The following is a 20,645-nucleotide window of genomic DNA, read 5'->3' on the forward strand; positions in this document are numbered from 1 at the left end:
CCCTATTTATATGACTAATGACCCTAGGGCAGTTCGACCTAACCTAGACATTCGGGAAAGAACCACAAAGAAAACCCGAATGGGGCTTATAGTTTTGGCCCGACACAACAATATTAAAATAAAGTCTCAAAACATAATATTCCAAATAATTAAAACAAAAAAAGGAAATAACTAAATGATCAGCTCTTGCGTCATCAGTTCTTGTATTTGTTTGGCGGCTTCAAAGTATCCCTCGGCCTTAATGATCGCGTAGCAGTTGCGGCGGTGCTCGTCTTGGGTTCTTCCGCCGCCTCACTCCTATCTGGTATCTCCTCCAAACTGCTGTCAATATCCTTCTCACCCGCAGAGTTATCGGATGATGTAGAGGGGCTCGTATCATTGACACGAGTTTTAATGTGTAATTGGTAAAGTAGGAGAGGAGAAAAAGTAGTTGAAATTATATAGTGGATGGTGGGGCCATAAATGATAAAGTAAAAGAGAATGAGAAAAAGAATGCCATAAATAGATATGGACTATTTGTATGGAACAGACGAAAAATGAAATATGACATATTTCTATGGGACGGGGGATTACGTCAAGTATTTGCAGCTAAGATTGGAACGGGGTTGGCGTATTTGCAGCTAAGATTGGGACGGGGGGATTACGTCAAGTATTTGCAGCTAAGATTGAATCCAAGCATCCACATTCCACAAACATGATTATCACACAGGATAACCACATGTAGCGTTGTGACGATCCAAACCACACAACCACATGTAGCGTTGTGACGATCCAAACCACACAATCTCTCATATGTATATGCATACACAGGATGTGGTTCATTACCTATTGTATCTACAAGACAAGAAACAATATATGCCGTGTCATGCGCAAGTAAGTTCTCTACGTAATTTTAATAAACAAAGCCTTTTTGCAACTGTTATCGTCTGTCCCTATATATTCACATATGTGTAGTGATTTCAAATCTAATAGGTCATGCAAAAATGGGTCATTTTCAAGTGTATTCCTTTAATAGTACTATGTTTCAAATTTATCTTAGTGTTAAATGAAGGGTCATGAATCATGATATTAATTTAAATTATTTTTGCTTAAATCTTGTTTCTCAAGTATATATATTGATCATAAGTTTATGACTTTGACATTTTTCTTTATTGTCTTGTGGTGAGGAGGAAAATTTTGCTTAAATCTTGTTCAAAATTTCAACACGGTACATGTATGAATAAAGGAGGAAAATTACAACTAATGTTAAGAGGGCTCGAACTCGGCACCTCATACAATAATGTCTAAGCTCCTTGCCGCGAGGACAAAGGCTCTGGACAACATTAAAGACGTGGTTGACTAAGTAAGTGATGCATGTCATTTAAGTAGCCGAACGTTTTGTCTACATAGTATTTTCTGTTTGTCACATCAAACACAATTTCCCTCAAATATGAGATTATGGACCAAATGAGAACAATGTCAAAGTTATGCAATTGATATTTTTTTAGTTGTAAAATTGACAATAATTTAACCAAATTTGGTGGGTTTTTATTTTTACAATTTGCAGACCGAGTATTAAACGACAACTTCCATATCTCATTTCCCTCTTATACAAGTAAGTACAAGTGTGTCTTGTTTAAAATTTAATTATTTTTCTGGAGCCTAATATTTATAGTTTGAATTCTCTTATAACTTTTTTACGATTAGAATTTAATTATTTAAATTAAAACAATTAATAGTTGTACAACTATTGGATTTAATTCATTTTTATCTTCAAATATTCATATTAGTTGGAATCAAGCAAGGAATAGCAATTTCATTCCATTAGTATTCCTTACATTCCATTCCATTCCATTCCATCATACCAAGAACCCCTTTAGTGGAAAAAAAAAACTTAGTAATAGCACCTGCTATGAACAATAACCGAAAAACAATGAATCAATGATAAAATATGGAATCAAATCTGGTTTAATAATCTGCTCCAATTCCATTGTCTCATCCAGTTATAATGTGAAAGAACCGGTAAAAAAAATCAAAGCATATAACTCAGGTCCAGGGGATGATGAAGTGGGTTAGCTTTGAACCTTGAAGTCATCAGAGTCATGCCAACCGCACCAAAACCTACATAAGGGTAGACATATTTAGGCCTAGTGACGAAAATACTATTGGAACAAGAAAACGAATTCGACTTCCAAGTCAACAATAACAATGAATGACAATTCTATTCTCAAACTTTATATTATCAAAAGATTTAAGAGGTCTATTTTTTGAACAGTGAAATAGCCAAATGTCACATAAACATTACCTCTTCCATTTAGAAACTTTTGGCCGTTGAGAACTACCGCCGGTAGTTTGGGTAGAGTCGGAAGATATCTTCACTTTCTTATACAAGATCTGTTCTTGGCAAAAAGAACATCTATCCCCTCTGAGTCGAGACCACTCATCCTTGCAACCATCATGCACTAGACGATCAGATGTGTCTGAACACTTGCACTTGATTAACAACACATGATCAGAGTCGGCTTCAGATACCAACTTGCTGCATCGCGTGCAAACTGCGCTCAGTTTGGGAATGGTTGTGCCCCTAGACGACTGTGCCCCTACAAATTTTTGATAAGTAGGATTATTTGCCTTTAAATTCCTTACTTTTCAATAAATTCTGATTTTGCTATAAAATCCTTTCCCTACACTTAACCCCATTATCTTTCTAACACAAAATCAAACAACACTTTAAAATTTTACGCCGAACAAATTCTGTAATTGGTCAATTCAAAGTTTACTATTAAGAACTTAAAAATTATTTATAAAAAAAATACATACCATTGGAAGTATTATCAATTTCCTTCACATTATATGATGGCCCCTGCAACGTTGGTATAATAATATCAGACACAGAACTCAATGTTGATGATGAATTACTACTAAACAAAATTGATCTTATTTTGTAGTATTTCATACCTAGTGTATGAATCAAAATTAAGGCCAAATTAGTTACATTAGAGAATCAATCTTCTTATAGTTATGGATTAATCAACAATGTTATACATGCATTTGAATAATATCGTAGTACATGTAAATAATAAACTCGATTCATTGTTACAATTGTTGGGTTACAATTGTTGGAATCGTACTTGGTTAAATGACTTTGACTAATAATAAATGTTACAAGACATTTAATTTTGTGAAATTAAATGCAATAGCGTCGATCTACGTTCCGAGTAGATGACCGTAGCATATTCATTTTCTCAAATCCGATTCCCGGTGAATGAGAAATAATATATTAAAGTTAGTCACAATAAAGCTAGAAATGAGCTATGAGAAAAACTAAGGGATTAATTAACTGAGTGTTAATTATCCCACATCAGGGATGATAAATTTCTTTGATGAAGTATTTAATAAGATGAATTATTATGTGTAATAATTATCGTGGAATAAGATGGGTGACAGAGCCCACACGCGTGCCCCGCCACCGGCCACCCGCGAGCCGCGCACCAAGACCCGTGCCCTTGCCTTGGATCTTGGTAATTGATCTTTGGGTGGTTTTTGGGCTGTTCTTTGGAGCTATTCGTTGAGCGTGGTTCAAGCCCCGCTTGTTCCTTTTAGACCACCTCAAACTCCACGATATCCCCTACAGACCCCGACTCATGGTGGTCCCGGTCCACATCAGGTCCCCGCTGGACCCTGACGCATAACGGGAGACAAATGGTCCCCGCTGGACCCCGACGCATAACGGGAGATAAAAGGTCCCCGATGGACCCCGACGGTCCATGGTGTATCCCATCGTGTAGTGTGTCCAGATGCATCGTGTCTCTTCAGCTCCCAATGGCTAGTGCACCAGTCAGTAATCCCCGGCGGTTACAGTCAATGGCCTTGATGACAGACATTATGTCTGTTGACTCCAGCAACCCCTGCGGGTGGACTTTCCTATAAATAGGCATGCATCCATTGCATTCAACACACAACAAACTCAAGTATTCTTGCATACACGCTCTCTCCCTCACTGCATAATCTTTCCGTCGAAGCTCTTTCCCCGCCTTACTCCCGTTCGCCGGAGCTCTGCTGCTAGCAGTGTTGCTACTTCAGAGACGAAGTCATTTTATCTTTGAGGACGACACGCCAATCCGAGAGCACTACCGGGGCGTATCTCGTCTTGCGAAAAGAGGACTCCTCGACTCGGCTTACATCTTTACGGTTTATTGTTTCGAATTCTTCTTTGTAATTTCAATTCAGTTTTATTTCCATTTAATTTCTTCATTCTTCATTAGGTTGTATTACGCCCGGTTAGTGTATTTTTGTATCACAGTCAATCTATAACCAACAATCGCAAGACGAGATATACTTGCCGTTGAAGAAGGAGTTTGGACTTTAAACTGAATCTAAAACTTTCAAAACTAATACCTTAGCGTGAAGATGGATCCTGTCGCTGAGTTCCCCGTCGCAGCTTTCCCCGACTCCAACACGGACGTGCCCAGTGTTCCCCGCTGAGTCCCCGTCGGGTCCCCGCCATGACCACGACTCCCGTCAAGTCCACATCAATACCCTTGATTACCCAAGCGCCTTGAGCGCTTATTAACCCATTTGGGTCAACTGGTGCATCCACCTTGAGTGGCACCGATGGTTCCATACTAAGTGGTTCCGAAAGATCCTTGATTGGATCCGGTGTTGGGCCCTTCGGACCAACACGCTAAATGTCGTTTCCACGATTAGTGGTTTCGTGAGATCCTCCAATGGATCAAGTATTGAGGCATTCGAGATCAACACGTGTGTTGGGGCCTTAGGGGCCAACACGAGAACTGGTGGTTCCACGTTAAGTGGCTCCATAGAATCCTCTAATGCATTGAGTGTTGGGACCGCCGGGTCCAACACGACAGTTGATGCCTTTGGGATCAACACGACTGACTCCAATGTGGGGGAGACCTCATGAATGGTCAATGACAGGGAAGTCCTATGGGACGTCTCCCGTCGTCCCCATGGATAGGGTCGTTGGGTGTGTCCCATTGGTCTCAAGGGACGTCTCCCGTTCGTCGGGAGATATGAGAAACAATTTGCACCCGTCTGTGCCTTAGAAAATATTGGAAGACATTTGGCACACGTTGGTCCCAAGGGACGTCTCCCGTTCGTCGGGAGACATGAGGGACATTCGACTCCCGTTCGTGGCATGGGAAATGTCAGGAGACATTACTCACTCGTCTGTGTCTTCAAAACGTCGGGAGACATGGGTAGACATTTCACTTCCGTTAGTGCCTTAGAATATGTCGGGAGTCATTTGGCACACGCCCGTCCCTTAGGAAATGTCGGGAGACGTATGACACACATCCGTGTCGTGGGAAATGTCAGGGGCAAATTTTGTACCCATCGGTCTCCCGTTCGTCGGGAGACATGGGCTCCCATCTGTGACTTAGGAAATGTCAGTAGACGTTTTGCACCCTTACATCCCATGTGAGATGTCGGGAGAAATTTTGCCCCCATTCGTGCCTTAGGAGATGTCGGAAGTAAATTTTTCACTCGTCGGGAGACATTTGGCACGCGCCCATTCCATGGGAGATGTCGGGAGACATTTGGCACCCGTCCAGATATCGGGAGAAAGATGAAACCACCAATCAAGAAGCTTGGTGGAGCCAACTATATCAAACATGCCAAAGGCAACATAACCGCTATCTTAACTGAAGAAGTCAACCACGTCGAGAACAAAGGTGGTTGGTATATCGACACGGGAGTCACTGCCCACGTGTATGCCGATAGAAATAAGTTCTACACTTACAAGACTGTTGAGGGGAGGAAGCTCAGCATGGGAAACCAAGCCTCGTCCAAATGTGTTGACTTTAGAGATGTGGTCCTCAAGATGACGTCCGACGTGACAATCACTCTAAGAAAGTGCTACATGTCCCGAACATACGCATGAGCATAGTTTCTGGATCAATACTTGTAAATAAGGGTTTAAACTTGTATTTGAGTCCAACAAGTTCTTTGTGTATAACTTTGAAAACCCAATCGGAAAATGTTATGTAACCGAGGGTTCTCTTTAAACTAAGTGTATCGGCTATTCACCGCGTTGAAAAGCCGTTGGCTAATAATGGAAATGCTACTACTTTTTCCTATTTGACTGAATGGTCAAATTGGTGGCTTTATAGATTATGACATGTAAATCCTAATGCTATAAAACGTTTAGTAAACTTGGATTTACTAAAGACAAAAAAAGTCAATACCCAAAACAAATGTGAGATTTGTCTTTATGCGAAAATGACTAGATTATTGTTTCATTCTATTGAACGAAACGTGAAGCCCCTTGAAAATTCACATTGTTGTATGTGATTTAAAATTCGTGCAAACTAGATGTGGTATAAAGTACTTTATCACGTTCATAGATGATTGCACTATCTTTATCTTTTAAGAAGTAAAGATGAAGCAATTGAAGTGTTCAAAAATTATAGTAATGGAATCGAGAATCAACTTAGATTGTAAATCAAAATTATTCGAAGTGATAGATGAGGCGAATACGTAGCCCTATTTGACAAATTATGCAACGCATGTGGTATAACTCATCAGACGACTGCTCCATATTTACCACAATCTAATCGTGTTGCAGAATGCAAGAATCAAAAACTTAAATAGATGATGAATGTGTTACTGATAAGTTCAGGGATGCCCCAGAACATGTGGGGGAAACTATTTTGACAGCTAACTACATCCTAAGGAGTGACAGTAAGGATGTCACTCCTTATGAGTTCTAGAAGGGAAGGAAGTCATCCTACAAATACCTCAAAGTGTAGGGGTGTTTGGCAAATGTGATGGTTCCTCCGCCGAAAGAAGTTACAATCGGTTCTAAAACGGTTGATTGTATCTTTATTGTGTATGTACTTAATAATAGTGCATATCAATTTGTTGTCTACAAGTCTGAAATACCGACTGTGACCGTAGGAACAACAATCGAGTCAGGAAATGTCATATTTTTTAAAATACATTTCCTCACAAAGACAGGGAAAATGTTGCATCCAATTCTGAGACGAGAATTGAGAATGAAACCGCTAGTTCTAAATCAGCGGATGAAGCGCCAGAATCGCACAAGCGAACAAAGCCGGATCTAACGATACAGTACTAAGACGTGGTAGTATGGTTAGAGGACCAAAGACCTTTGGTCTTGAGTAGCCTTTGCTAGCCCTGACGGGTTGCATTGGAGAAAAACAGTTCAAAGCGAAATTGATTCAATTTTGCTAAACCACACTTGAGTGTTGGTTGATCTACCTAATGGTGCTAAACCTTTAGGATACAAATGGGTCCTTAAAAGGAAGTTTAATGACGATGGAACCGTTGATAAGTATAGAGTCTGACTGGTAGTCAAAGACTTTAAAGAAAAGGAAGTGTATGATTTCTTCGATACCTACTCACCTGTAACGAGGATTATATCAATTCGATTGCTTCTAGCGATTGCTGCTGTACACAATCTCTAGATTCATCAAATGGATGTTAAGATTGCGTTTCTAAATGGTGACCTTGAAGATGAAATCTATATGGAACAACCTGAAAGTTTTGTAGTACCTGGACAAGAGACAAATGTATGCAAACTGGTTAAATCCCTCTATGGATTGAAACAAGCGCCGTTGGAGTGGCATTTGAAATTTGATAATGGATACGTTATAGTGTGTCTCTATGTTGATGATATGTTAATCATGGGTAGTAACACTCAAGTAATTAACGACACGAAAGCCATGTTAAAGAGAAACTTTGATATGAAGGATATGGGTCTAGCCGATGTAATTCTTGGAATGAAAATTCTAAGAACATCCGAAGCAATCACCTTAACACAATCTCATTATGTTGAAAAAGTATTAAAGAGGTTCAACGCCTATGATGGCATCCCGGCTAAAATGCCTATAGAGCTCAATATTCACTTGAGCAAGAATATGGGTGAGCCCGTTGCACAAGAAGATTATGCACGGGTCATTGGATGCATTATGTATCTTACTAATTGCACTCGACCTGATATTGCTTGCGTCGTGAACAAGTTGAGCCGTTATACGAGCAATAAAGGCAAAGAGCATTGGAAAGCTCTTGTAAGAGTTTTGAAGTATATCAAGTATACTCAAAATCATGGGCTACACTTTTCGAGATACCCCCGGTACTTGAAGGGTACTGCGATGCAAACTGGATATCCGATAACAAAGACTCACTTTCGACAAGTAGATATGTCTTTACCATCGGGGGTGGTGCTATCTCGTGGAAATCCACGAAACAGACATATATAGCCCGATCCACCATAGAATCAGAATTCATAGCTTTAGATAAAGCTGCTAGTGGTGCTGCTACTTCAGAGTCGAAGCCGTTTTATCTTTGGGGACAACATGCCAATCCGAGAGCACTACCGGGGCGTATCTCGTCTTGCGGAAAGAGGACTCCTCGACTCGGCTTACATCTTTACGGTTTATTGTTTCAAATTCTTCTTTGTAATTTCAATTTAGTTTTATTTCTGCTTAATTTCTACATTCTTCAATGGGTTATATTACGTCCGGTTAGTGAATCTTTCTATCACAGTCAATCTATAACCAACAACAATGTTGTCATTTTTCAAATCTTTAGTATGTTACTTTGACAATTGGAAATCCTTAAACATCTAGAAAGGTAAATGAAAGAGGTATATTATGAATTTACTTTCTCAAAAAGTGAAATATAACCTTCCAAAAAGTAATGTATTCTAAAGGGAAAAGGTATATAGAAAGGTAAATTATTATTTAAAACATAAAATAATAGTACAACATTAAAAAACATAAAGTGTTAATACCTTATTAAATACCTTCCCCTTGAGAATGGTTTTTCATGAAGAATGCAAATATGATAGTTATAATATTTTACCTCTCCATAAAGATAACTCTTCAAAATAGAAAAAGATATAATACCTTCTCAAATACCTCTCCCTTAGAGAATGATTTTTCATGAAAAAAAAAGTAAATATAGGAGTTATATGACTTTACCTCTTCCATCGTGGATGCTCTTACCAACTGTGAACTTTTATAGGTCATATTTGTTGTAAAATACTACTATCAATTTCCTACATGAACAGTTAAAACCATAAATTAAGGATTAATTTGAAATAAATCAGAGTCCTAACTCCTAATTATGTTATTAACCCTCGTATTCATATATAAAGCCACCATATTCCTGATCTGTTGTGAAATAGATGAATACTGTAAAGAAAATATTCAGTGCTAAGAGATAGAGAGGGAGAAACTGCTTCACATTAGCTTGGAGATCTTGAGATGTGATCAATTTCATATAATTAACCATCTAAAATCACATGATCAGTCCCAACGATTTTATGTAATTAGGATCCCTAGATAATCCTAGCTAGCTAACCCTAGAAGGCAAGATTTCATTTATGATTCCTGGCTAGCTAACCCTAGAAAAAAGGGCAAGATTTCTATCAATTTTACACAGAATAATTCCTTTCTCTTCCGACGGAATAGATTTCCAGAAGGTAGATTTGGGATGATGCAAGAGATTTACAAATCAAAATCGCGGATTTCGCATGTAGGCTTATTTTCATCAAATCTTCTTTTCGTTTATTTTCATCAAATCTTTCTTCTCCCTAAGTTTCGGACATTTCATATGCAGCTTTGTTACTCACTCTCTTCTTTTAAAGCAGATTTTTGTCAAAAAAAAAAAGGTGATGAGAGATGGAGAGGGAGAAACTGCATTAGGGCATCCACAATTAAGCTTGAAGATGTTAAGATGTAGATCGATTTGATATAAAACCACCTAAACGTTATGTAATTAGGGTTCCTAGATAAACTCCTAAAATAGGAAAGAATTCCTACCTAGCTAACCCAAGAAAATAGGGCAAGATTTCCAAGTTAAATATGAATTTTACACAGAACAATACATACCTTTTTCTTTCGGTGAATCCGATGAAGCTAATCGATCCAATCAGAAAGTGAATTTTTGATGAATGATATAAACTGTGAATTCCAGAAAGCCAATCGTTTAGTTATATTCATTATCCACTAGCTGCCACATAATCAACAAATTAGATAGTCAACAAAGGTATATACTTTGTTGTACTTAGGCGTTGAAAAAGCAAAAAAGGTAGTGAAGATTCTTAGTACGGATTACGGAAATGATATTTTACGTTATATTTTATTTTGTATTAATTTTATACGTATATATACATTTTTATCTCAACATAGAGTAGTATTTTTTCTAGAGTCAATGAGATTTGCTGATATAAGCACCCACCATTTACTTCCATTTCAATATTTTTTTTTTGCACTGCCAGATATTCCTCTTCTTTTCCAATTATGATTCTCCATCAATAAATTCTGTCTTCTACTATTTACTCATTTCTAATTTTCTTGCAATATTAAAATATCTAATTTATCAGTTGTCCTGCCCATTAAGGTGCCTACAAATTAGGGCGGGGAATAGTCATTGAGCTCGCCGGTGAATATCCTTGGTAATTACCAAAAACAAATATCTCATTTACATAATTTTTGTCACATATAAATACAAATTACTATATGCATCTTGATCAATTCCCTCTGCATTTTTTTTCTAATTAAAATTTCCTATATAATTACAGTTGAACTTCAATTAAAAATAATCATATATTAAGTCGTTTATTTAATATTTTAATATATATAGTTGATGCTTTCTTTTTTTAATAGTATAAAATAATAGAATTCTTATCTTAGTTTTGATTTTAATACTTTTATAATTTTAACTTTAATTGTTATATTTTAAAACATTTCAACTGAAGCTCGATAGAGAAAAAATAATCCCATTGTTTCTGTTAAGTAAATTCTTGAGATCATAAGACCTTAGATTTCTCAAGCCCGCGGTCGTGTTTTCGGCTTCAATTTTATACAGTATGTGTGAAGGAAACTGAGGATACACTTATTTGTTTTGTTATAATTGAGTTTTACCAATCGATTTATATCACTTCAAACCACATTATTCCCATTGTTCAAAAAAAGTTGCTCCCCTGCGGATACTGGTTCGCTGTAATTACGTTGATTATTTAGTTTGGCGGTTTGAAGGACGAAGCACAGACGCTGGCTGCATTGTGTATTGTACATCTATATGTGTGATAGTTCTTGATTGGGGATTTCTAGCTTATTTTTACTCATAAAGAGAAGAGCTGCGGGTGTGGGTGTGCTACTGGTTTCTTTCAACATAGGTCCATTGCTTAGGGTGTGGGTGTGCTTCTTGTTTTTATTGCGCATAAGCAATATCATTAGCATGCTATCAATATATTTGAATCAGCTACTTATAAACCTGCAGTTATTGACTCAATTATTGCATGGTGCTGAAAAATAGATACGGATGAAGATTATGCAAAAATTACTTTGATGTAAGAACTTATTTTCCCTTGCTCCTTTATTTTGTGAAAATTGGCATCTTGTTTCTTCTTTCGTCGTGCCCAGCTCAAAAATCAAGTTGGGATCCTTTATGCCTGCAGATACCTATACTGGAATTGATTGCCAAGGATCTACATGGAAATGAATGGCAATTGAAGCATATATCTAATTTTGAGGTGATCAGATACCGTGTTTGCTTTCTAGTTGTTGTTTAACCTAGGAGGCATTTGCTAACTACAGGCAGGGTGGAGTACATTTGTCACTTCTAAGAGTATAGTTTCTGCTGGTGACACTTTGGTATTTCTAAGCTACTTATAGATGTTGTATATGAGGTAGACAGCATTTCATTCTGAGGATTTCTATTTTCTGAGTTGAATTCAATTTCAAACCACATTCTCTAGTTATATCCCAACACTCGCTCCCCCTTACGAGAGAGTGTGAGTTCACTACTACAAGATGGTTTCAGACCTACTTCTACACACAAACCATCGACCACTTCACCTATGCGACGTTCTCTCAGAAGTACGTCGTGAATGCAAGGTATTGGGGTGGCCCGAACTTGAACAGGCCCATTTTCACATACCTAGGCGCGGAGCATCTGCTAGTCGTCATCAACAATAATGCTCCCCACTTCAAGGCCCTCTCCGTCTTCATAGAGGTAAAATTAAGATGTTCATTCCTTGTCTTAACACCTTAATAATGTATTTTGTACGTTAATTGGCCTCGATTTTACAGAGAATCGGTCCCCTTCGGAACGATCTGCAGAATGAGACCACCCGGGGATAATTTAATTCGGCTCAAGCACTAGCCGACTATGCTGAGATCCTGCTGAGCGTGAAGGAGACGTTCTTGGGGTATGATTCTCCTGTTATCGTCGTCGGAGGATCGATACGGTGGAAGTAAGTAATACTCCATGATTCTATTTATTAAACTGTTACTACGTGATACTTACTACAGTGTTGGCATCGTGGTTTCGTCTCAGATACCCACACTTAGCCCTCGGCGCTCTAGCTTCGTCAGCTCCAGTTCTCTACTTCGACGACATGGTAGAAAATGGATATTTCTCCGTAGTCACCAAGGTATCATAGTTTTTTTCTATTTCCTAATTTTACAAAGAATTTCATTTATTAATTTTAGTTTGTTGGGTTGATGTAAGACGACACTGGCGAGAGCTGTTACGAAGCCATGGGATGAAATTGACTATGTTGCGTCAATGCCAGGAGGCCTCGTAACTACTTTACATTAATCCAACAATATTATAAATATTAGCAATATATAGATTACTGAATTAATGTCTTTAACAATTATTATTATAGTTATTAATTGTACAATATAAAATGAACCGATTTTTGTATTTGAGGTCTATATATCCAGCTTTATTTATATAGGCCCAATTATTAATTACACTGAGTTATCTTTCAGTCCAATTCTGTTAGCTTTACATGCCCAATATCATATTTTCACTCTTCCAATGTTAATTATACTACTTAGGATTCATTACTAATAAATATTAACACATTATCAAATGAAAGAGAATAATAATGCTGGCCCTTTAGAATTAAAGTAGGCCCAAAAAGAATAGAGGTGGCCCAGCACGGCACCCCCAGCTCTGCCGTCTCCGGGAGCTCGCTGCTAGCATGGTGGTCGCCTTGAGGATTCATGCCTCAACTCTGTGTTTCGTATATTTTTTTTCTCTTTTAGTTTCTATATAAAAGGTGTTTTATTTATAGTACTCCTTCCGTCCACGAAAAATAGTCTTATTTTGCTATTTTGGGATGTCCACAAAAAAATAGTCTTATTTTTTAAAATGGAAAGTCTATCTCACACTTTACCTTGTTCTCCACTCTCTCTTAATTTACTCACTTTTTTCTTTTTCTATCTCTTACTTTACCAATATTTCGTATCGTCCACAAATGAGACTATATTTTTTTTGGACGGATGGATTATAAAATCTCACTTGCACACTGGTGATGTTTCTTTAATTTGACACATATTGCTATGGAATAAGATACTCATTCTACTTCTATCATGTTGGGGTTGTTCGTGTTTTTTTATCCCAATGCCATAGTCTTGAATGCTACTATGTGGCTGAGAACTGAGATTCATATGCATACTAATCTAGAATGAGGACTATGTCTATATATATGGGTATTTGATTCATTAGAAATTTACGGGGTGCTACATGTATAGACTAGATAAATTTTGATATGTGAGATTTAAAATAATCTTCAAAGATTCATCAAAGTCTAAATAGAATAATCGATGTCATTTAATTACTTATTTTTATTAATTAAATCCGAATATTTAGTTATTTTTTACACCTCTTGACTCAGAAAATTTTATTACTTTAATTTAATCTGAAGATTTAATTACTCCGAGTTAATTAATCACATGATTAATAAATTAATTAAATTAAGAGATTTAGTGAAATTTGATCCAGAGATTAATTTATTAATTAAATGTAGAATTCAATCACAAATATAATTAATCGGATTTTAATTATTTAAATAAATCCAGCGATTTAATTACAAAAAAAATAATTCGACACTTAAATTAATCCAAAGCCCAACCAAATAATAAACGTTTAAGATCATGATATCAAGGTACATATTTATATCCAGTCCCACTTCTAGTATTAATCGGCCCAACTACGAGTTAAATAGTTGAGGCCCAAATCCATTTAAATTGAAGAGCCCATGTCCTAAGGAGGAGCCCTACCGATGCTACATTGCTATCCTTCTTGGCGCTGCAAATCACACATAATTTGCCTCCGAATCCAAATTAATAAGATAACTGGAAAAAATATAAAAATTATGATATACTGAATTAGTTATTTTTAATATTGTGGGATTAACTTTTTCACCCAATTTTTACTTTTAAAAAAAATTGTTGTTTTTATTTTATTTTTCCATCCTACTCAGTTTTGCGAGGATGCTTTCCTTTCCATGAAGTAGAAAGATGACAATGATTGAAGATGGTTTGTAAGATCAGTGCTATTGTAACACCTTTCTCTTTGTATGGATTATGCTTTTATCACTAATGCTGATGTGATGACATACTTGACACTAGACATACTGAAATTAATTAATATCACCTCCCATATCAAATGATATATTTATCATTGTAAATAATATATATATATATATATAAGCGTTTTTCTCCTATTCATCCTTTAGATCCTTTATTCTTCTTAATATAGGCCGTTAGATCTCATTCATCAACGGTCCAGATGATCTGCATTATTACACTATAATGGTGCATTATTAGTCGGTGTGTATTATTCAACTGAAAATCTGCATTATTACACAATAATGGTGCATTATTAGTCGGTGTGCATTATTCAACTGAAAATCTACATTATTAAATGACACGTGGCACCAATCTAACAGTCGGATGACAAAATCGTGGGGCTGAGATTAAAAAGAACAAAGAACAAAAGATAAAAAATGAAATAAATACATCCATATATATATATATACATATATCGGGTCCCCATATATGCACAACACCTCCTTAGTGTAGAACTAGAGACCAAATATTAGTCATTGGATCTAATTTTTGATGGATGAGATGAGATATTGTACAAATAATTTCCGTCATTCATCCTAAGAGCAATTTACTTCATACAAGAGGCTATTTAGTCATAATACATTATTATAAGTTATTTTTATTTCTCGGGTGAAGTTATTTGATTATAAGATGAAGCAATGTAATTATAAGATGAAGAAATTGTATCATAAGATGAAGTTATTTATTTTGGACTGTTCAAATTTAGGCTCATTTTAACCGAAATGTTTCCATTTCTCGTGTGAAGTTATTTCATTATAAGATGAAGTACAATGATTATAAGATGAAGTGATTGAACGACGGTAGTGTAGCAGCGGCGGTGGTGGCACACTACATCGGGGCCGAGTTGCAGGTGAATTTCAACCCGAGACTGACCTCGAGTTAGTGCCTGAACAACAACGCTATACCGCAAGTAGGGAGAGCCGAGGCGCAGCGTTAGGAGCCGAGTTATGGCGGTTACCGACACCGGATGTCACGAATCAAGGGTAGCTATAAGTTGCTGAGAGGTGAGATTGATGAAGAGGATTTTTCGGATGGCTAGGGTTCGAAATTGGAGATGGGGATGAGAGTGAACGAGTTTGAGCAAGAGCAGATAGTGAGAGAGAGAGAGAGAGAGAGAGAGAGAGAGAGGCCAGACGTGAGTGAGAGGGGGAATGACGGGTCGCGTGCCGCCACTCATCGGCGAAGGCAAAGGCACCGGAGAGAGATGCAATGAGCGAGATGTAGAAGATGGATGAGGGAGGTTTTAACCGAAATGTTTCTATTTCTCGAGTGATGTTATTTCATTATAAGATGAAGTACAGTTATTATAAGATGAAGTGATTGAACGACGACAGTGTAGCAGCGACAGTGGTGGCACACTACATTGGTTCATTTTGAGCGAGAGCATATAGTGAGTGAGAGAGAGAGAGAGAGAGAGGACAGACGTGAGTGAGTGGGGGAATGACCGGTGGCCTGCCGCCACTCGCCGGCGAAGGCAGAGGCACGAGAGAGAGGGGGAGTGAGCGAGAGGTAGGAGATGGAGGAGGGAGGTAGAACAATTTTTGGGGTGAAACACGTATAGAAATAACCAATCTTGTATGTTGATTTCCATTAATACCCTTAAGCAATTATTTTGTGAATAAAATAATGAAATTATGGTAAATTATATTTGACCACAAGATTATATCCGTCAAGATCAGATTATAAAAATGGGTGTACAAGATTTGTTCTCTAGTTCGACATTTAAAATTGGTTCGACATTGAATACAATCATATATCTATATATATATATATATAGGGGAGCGTTATTCTCCTTTTCACATCTTAGATCCTTTTTCCTTCTTAATATTACGCGTTAGATCTAAGGCATCAACGGATCAGATTGATTCTATAAAACTGGTTCCGTGTTGCATTATAGAAGGTGGTTGTATGCATTACAGGGTTATTATTGACATTTGACGGAAAAGTAACTGCCACATTTTGGTATCTGCGAATAATGCACCACATGGTCACGAGTAATGCATATAATTGACTATATAATGCACAATATGTGAACTGCAATGCATACGAACAAGATGTGCTGTGTTATGATGTTTGACACACGTTTCTTGTTTTCCCTAAGGGTTTAATAAGATTAGGGGCTAGGGTATAGTACGTAGACACGTATGTAATCTTCACATGGTAACGAGTAATGGATATAATTGACTATATAATGCACAATTTGTGAACTGCAATGCATACGAACAAGATGTGCTGTGTTATGATGTTTGACACACGTTTCTTGTTTCCCCTAAGGGTTTAATAAGCTTAGGGGCTAGGGTATAGTACGTACGCATTAATAACAAATTATAAAACGATACGAATAATTCATCAAATTGTCACGAGTAATGGATGTTATTAACTATATAATGCACAATATGTGAACTGCAATGCATACGAATAAGATGTACCATGTTATGATGTTTGACACACGTTTCTTGTTTCCCTAAGGGTTTAATAAGCTTTGGGGCTAGGGTATAGTACGTAGACATTACTAACAAATTGTTGTTATTGGAATATACGTATGTGCATTATTTGGTTTAGGTAGTGCATTATGTAGCTGTTAATTGTCATTATCTTAGTATATTATGCATTATTAGAGGTATTGTGTATATGGGTTAATCAACGGATTGAAGATTACATACGTGTATTTAGTAATGTCTACGTACTATACCCTAGCCCATAAGCTTATTAAACCCTTAGGGGAAACAAGAAACGTGTGTCAAACATCATAACATGGTACATCTTATTCGTATGCATTGCAGTTCACATATTGTGCATTATATAGTTAATAACATCCATTACTCGTGACAATTTGGTGAATTATTCGTATCGTTTTATAATTTGTTATTAATGCGTACGTACTATACCCTAGCCCCTAAGCTTATTAAACCCTTAGGGGAAACAAGAAACGTGTGTCAAACATAATAACACAGCACATCTTGTTCGTATGCATTGCAGTTCACAAATTGTGCATTATATAGTCAATTATATACACTACTCGTTACCATGTGAAGATTACATACATGTCTACGTACTATACCCTAGCCCCTAAGCTTATTAAACCCTTAGGGGAAACAAGAAACGTGTGTCAAACATCATAACACAGCACATCTTGTTCGTATGCATTGCAGTTCACATATTGTGCATTATATAGGCAATTATATGCATTACTCGTGACCATGTCGTGCATTATTCGTAGCGGTTTCCAGCCTAGATTAGATTACTATTGTACCCTCATAATGCACAAAATAGGACAAATAATGCAACACGGGATTAATTACCCAATGTTGATCTTGACCGTCCATTTCTCTAATCTAATGACTGATATTAAGAAGGAAAAAGGAGGAAATATAGGAAAGGGAAATGAATACATCCCTATATATATATATATCCTATAAAGATCACAATACTTTAAACACATTTATATCGGAAGCACACATTATATTATAATTTAAATGAATCAGCGAAAAAAATTAAATGATTTGCGTGTGACAGAGAAGAGAATTGCATTACCAGGTATAAAGAGAATCTTTGTTAACAGGTCTGAAAATTATTGTACACACTCTTTTGGCTTAGGTTAGGAATTTTGTTTCTTATATGATTTTTCTAATCTTACATCTAAAGAAAAATCATGAACGAAAATTCGACAAACACTAAAAAATCAATGCGATTTTACCAAATAAAATCAAATCAAGATCCAAAACTCATGCATTCTTTACACATAATCGATTTTTCACAAGTAAATCTAACTAAAAAATATTGAACCTTAATAAAAGATGGAATATATCAATATACATACAAGCTAGTCATCTTAATTAAAGAGCACAAATTGTGACTTGAATAGACTCTTTTTTATTTTTGCTTCTCACCAGAAAGTGCTATTTTGAGTATTTTAGGGGAGAGAGAGAAAGGGACAATGCTTTTAATGAAAATGGAAGGAAAAATAATAAGAGGTAGGTCTTTATAAAGCGACGAAAGAGGGATCGAAAAAATAAAATGCAACTAATAGCTTTTTTGGTTAAATAAAAATAAGTTGTAGAAAATTATAAGATCAGATAGTACATTTTATTTAATAGATTAGTTGTCTTCCAATAAATCACCAACATAAATATTTATCGTTGTTAAAGGTGTAATATGATTGGGAGAAATTTATATATAGTCAAAAGAAAAAAAGTACTACTTATATGAGTTTACTTTCCTTAAGTAAATTTTGTAGAAATTTTTATTTAAAAAGATAAAGATATTCCTTATGATGCGAGTATTAGCTATTTGATCTTTTAACTTATTTCAGATATCCTTATAAGTAGTTCAAAATATTTAATAATTTAAGTAAAGATGATTTTAATTATTTTATAATGTTTTCACCTTCAACCAAACCTGCAGCCCATTGGGCTCATAAGAGAAAGCCCATTAAACTTTAGCACATCTCTCTCATTTTAATTTTTTAGGAAGAGCGACACTGCTCATTTTAACATTTGTATAAAACAAACTTGATGTATATAACTTTCCATAATAATATTATACTATAACGTATTTTAATGTAAAATACTCAATCCGTTAAGAAATCTATAGAAAAAGAGAAAGAAATTTATAAGGATTAATTTTGATAGACATAGTAAAATAGAAAAATTAAATTATGTTGAATGTATAACTTTTTATCATTAGAAAATCATAATGGGTAAATAATAATTACGTGTGGCCAAAAACTCTATCAACCCCAACCCAAATAAAAATATTTCCCTAATATTACATTGCAAAAGTAGTCTCATAATTTAATCTCCTTCACACTAACAACCAAAATTTAAAAGGAGTTGGAGAAATATGTGAACAAAATGTCTGAAATCTGATTCAAAGTAAATTAATATTAAAAATATGATTTGGATTTTTTGAATTTTAGGTTCAAATCAGATTTTAAAAAAATTAGATAATTCGGATAAGATTGGATCAGATATTTTAAAAACTGAAGTATTCCAAAATCCAAAATATATTTATATACATATTCTATTTATTATACACAATAAAATATACTCTATCTATCTTTTTAAAATAGTAACTATTTATATTTTGGTCCGTCCTTTAAAAATATCAACTATACATTTTCAATTTAAATTATGCACTTTTTCTTTTTATCTTATCTTTATCTTACTTTACCAATTGTATATTAAAGCTTGTATGTTTCAAAAAATACCTATTATTAAAGGATGAATAAAATATTATGAATATAAGTATAACAAATATAAAAAATTTATGCTAAAACAATTCTAATAATATTTTGTAGTATTAAATTTATTGATTTGACATATTTTTGTACAATTTATGATCGGATTTCATAATTGGATTTTCAGATCAAATAAGATTACATGAAATTTGAATCTGAAAAATCGAATGCTCACCGCTGTATGTAACACTAATTCAATCATTTCACTGTGATAGAATGATAGAGCAAGAAACAACTGAAATTTGGATGCCATTTTGACCTTTGTGACTGTAACCCTAAACCCTAACCAAAAGCGCATTAATCCGCCGTAGCGAATTCCCCAATCTACCCCGAAACCGAATACAGTCAAAACCCTCCCACCTCCTCAGACCCTTTCCCGTCATTACACATGTCTCCTTCACATGGAGTTTGACTTAAATTGTTGACTCACGGCAAAATTTCCTCATCAATATCTTACTTTCAACTTTCAACTCTCTCTCTCGGTCAAAATTGCGGACGAAAATCAAGAACGGGCGAGGGCGCCGGGGCGCGGGAGGGCCTACGCATACGCATCGAGCCGGAAGGCAATTATCATCACCATCGCGTTGTTCCTCGCCTTCTTCGTTATCATGGTGGGCCTCCACCTCTACCTCTGGCGCTATCACTACAGGCAGCGCCGCCGCCTCCAAGAGTTCGAGCTGAGCCCCGGCCCTATACCCCGCCACGTCATGCTGTCCTCGGACGACGAATACGGCCGCCTCGATGCGGCCGTGGTGAGATCGCTCCCGGTCTCCGTGTACCCCGCGGACCGGGAGCCCGCGAAGTGCACCTTGTGCCTGTTGGAAATCGTGGAGAATGAAGTGGTGCGGCTGCTGCCCAACTGCCAACACTGCTTTCATATGGACTGCGTCGACAAGTGGTTCCTGTCGCACTCCACCTGCCCGCTCTGCCACTCGCCGGTGGACGCCTCGGCGCAGAAGGATTTGGAGAGTGGCATCGTTTAGGAACATTAATATTTTTGTTCTTTTATT

The 20,645-nt window shown here is 36.5% G+C and overlaps 2 protein-coding genes and 1 long non-coding RNA gene across 9 annotated transcripts; 2 read left to right on the forward strand and 1 right to left on the reverse strand.

The window, feature by feature from the left end:
* Nucleotides 1-819: 819 nt before the first annotated feature.
* Nucleotides 820-12,743, forward strand: LOC121807709. Of its 5 annotated transcripts, none has more exons than XR_006052020.1 (8): nt 820-873; nt 1,170-1,342; nt 1,547-1,594; nt 11,251-11,320; nt 11,429-11,985; nt 12,063-12,226; nt 12,310-12,406; nt 12,484-12,743. It is a non-coding gene; the product is annotated as an uncharacterized LOC121807709 (long non-coding RNA). The 5 variants fall into 5 exon arrangements; XR_006052022.1 differs by having other exon boundaries at nt 838-873; nt 1,167-1,342; XR_006052025.1 differs by lacking the exon at nt 820-873 and adding an exon at nt 10,352-10,423 and having other exon boundaries at nt 882-1,342.
* LOC121807696 lies at nt 1,932-10,344 on the reverse strand. 3 transcript variants are annotated; one of them, XM_042207984.1, is made up of 5 exons: nt 9,858-10,344; nt 8,946-9,022; nt 2,800-2,842; nt 2,285-2,579; nt 1,932-2,100 (listed from the first exon to the last, which is right to left on the reverse strand). In XM_042207984.1, exons 2-5 carry the CDS (start codon nt 8,991-8,993, stop codon nt 2,052-2,054), a joined length of 435 nt encoding a protein of 144 aa, XP_042063918.1. In that variant the 5' UTR covers nt 8,994-9,022; nt 9,858-10,344; the 3' UTR covers nt 1,932-2,051. The 3 variants fall into 3 exon arrangements, with proteins under 3 accessions (XP_042063918.1, XP_042063909.1, XP_042063900.1); XM_042207975.1 differs by having other exon boundaries at nt 8,946-10,344; XM_042207966.1 differs by lacking the exons at nt 8,946-9,022; nt 9,858-10,344 and having other exon boundaries at nt 2,800-3,120.
* A 7,500-nt stretch (nt 12,744-20,243) lies between the features above and the next one.
* Nucleotides 20,244-20,618, forward strand: LOC121757514 (RING-H2 finger protein ATL2-like). Its single transcript, XM_042153045.1, has one exon. The coding sequence runs from the start codon at nt 20,244-20,246 to the stop codon at nt 20,616-20,618; it is 375 nt and encodes a 124-aa protein (XP_042008979.1).
* Nucleotides 20,619-20,645: the final 27 nt, after the last annotated feature.

The sequence above is a fragment of the Salvia splendens genome, chromosome 1, assembly GCF_004379255.2.
Source record: "Salvia splendens isolate huo1 chromosome 1, SspV2, whole genome shotgun sequence".
Classification (NCBI taxonomy): domain Eukaryota; kingdom Viridiplantae; phylum Streptophyta; class Magnoliopsida; order Lamiales; family Lamiaceae; genus Salvia; species Salvia splendens.

Bases quoted from the DNA above. Each gene is read 5' to 3' on its own strand.
- LOC121807696 (XM_042207966.1), bottom strand. From the start codon at position 2,935: ATGAAATACTACAAAATAAGATCAATTTTGTTTAGTAGTAATTCATCA. The intron at 2,580-2,799 runs GTATGTATTTTT...AAAAATTTGTAG, and splicing joins AATTGATAATACTTCCAATG to GGGCACAGTCGTCTAGGGGC. The intron at 2,101-2,284 runs GTAATGTTTATG...ACCCTTATGTAG, and splicing joins AAAGTTTCTAAATGGAAGAG to GTTTTGGTGCGGTTGGCATG.
- LOC121757514 (XM_042153045.1), top strand. From the start codon at position 20,244: ATGGTGGGCCTCCACCTCTACCTCTGGCGCTATCACTACAGGCAGCGC.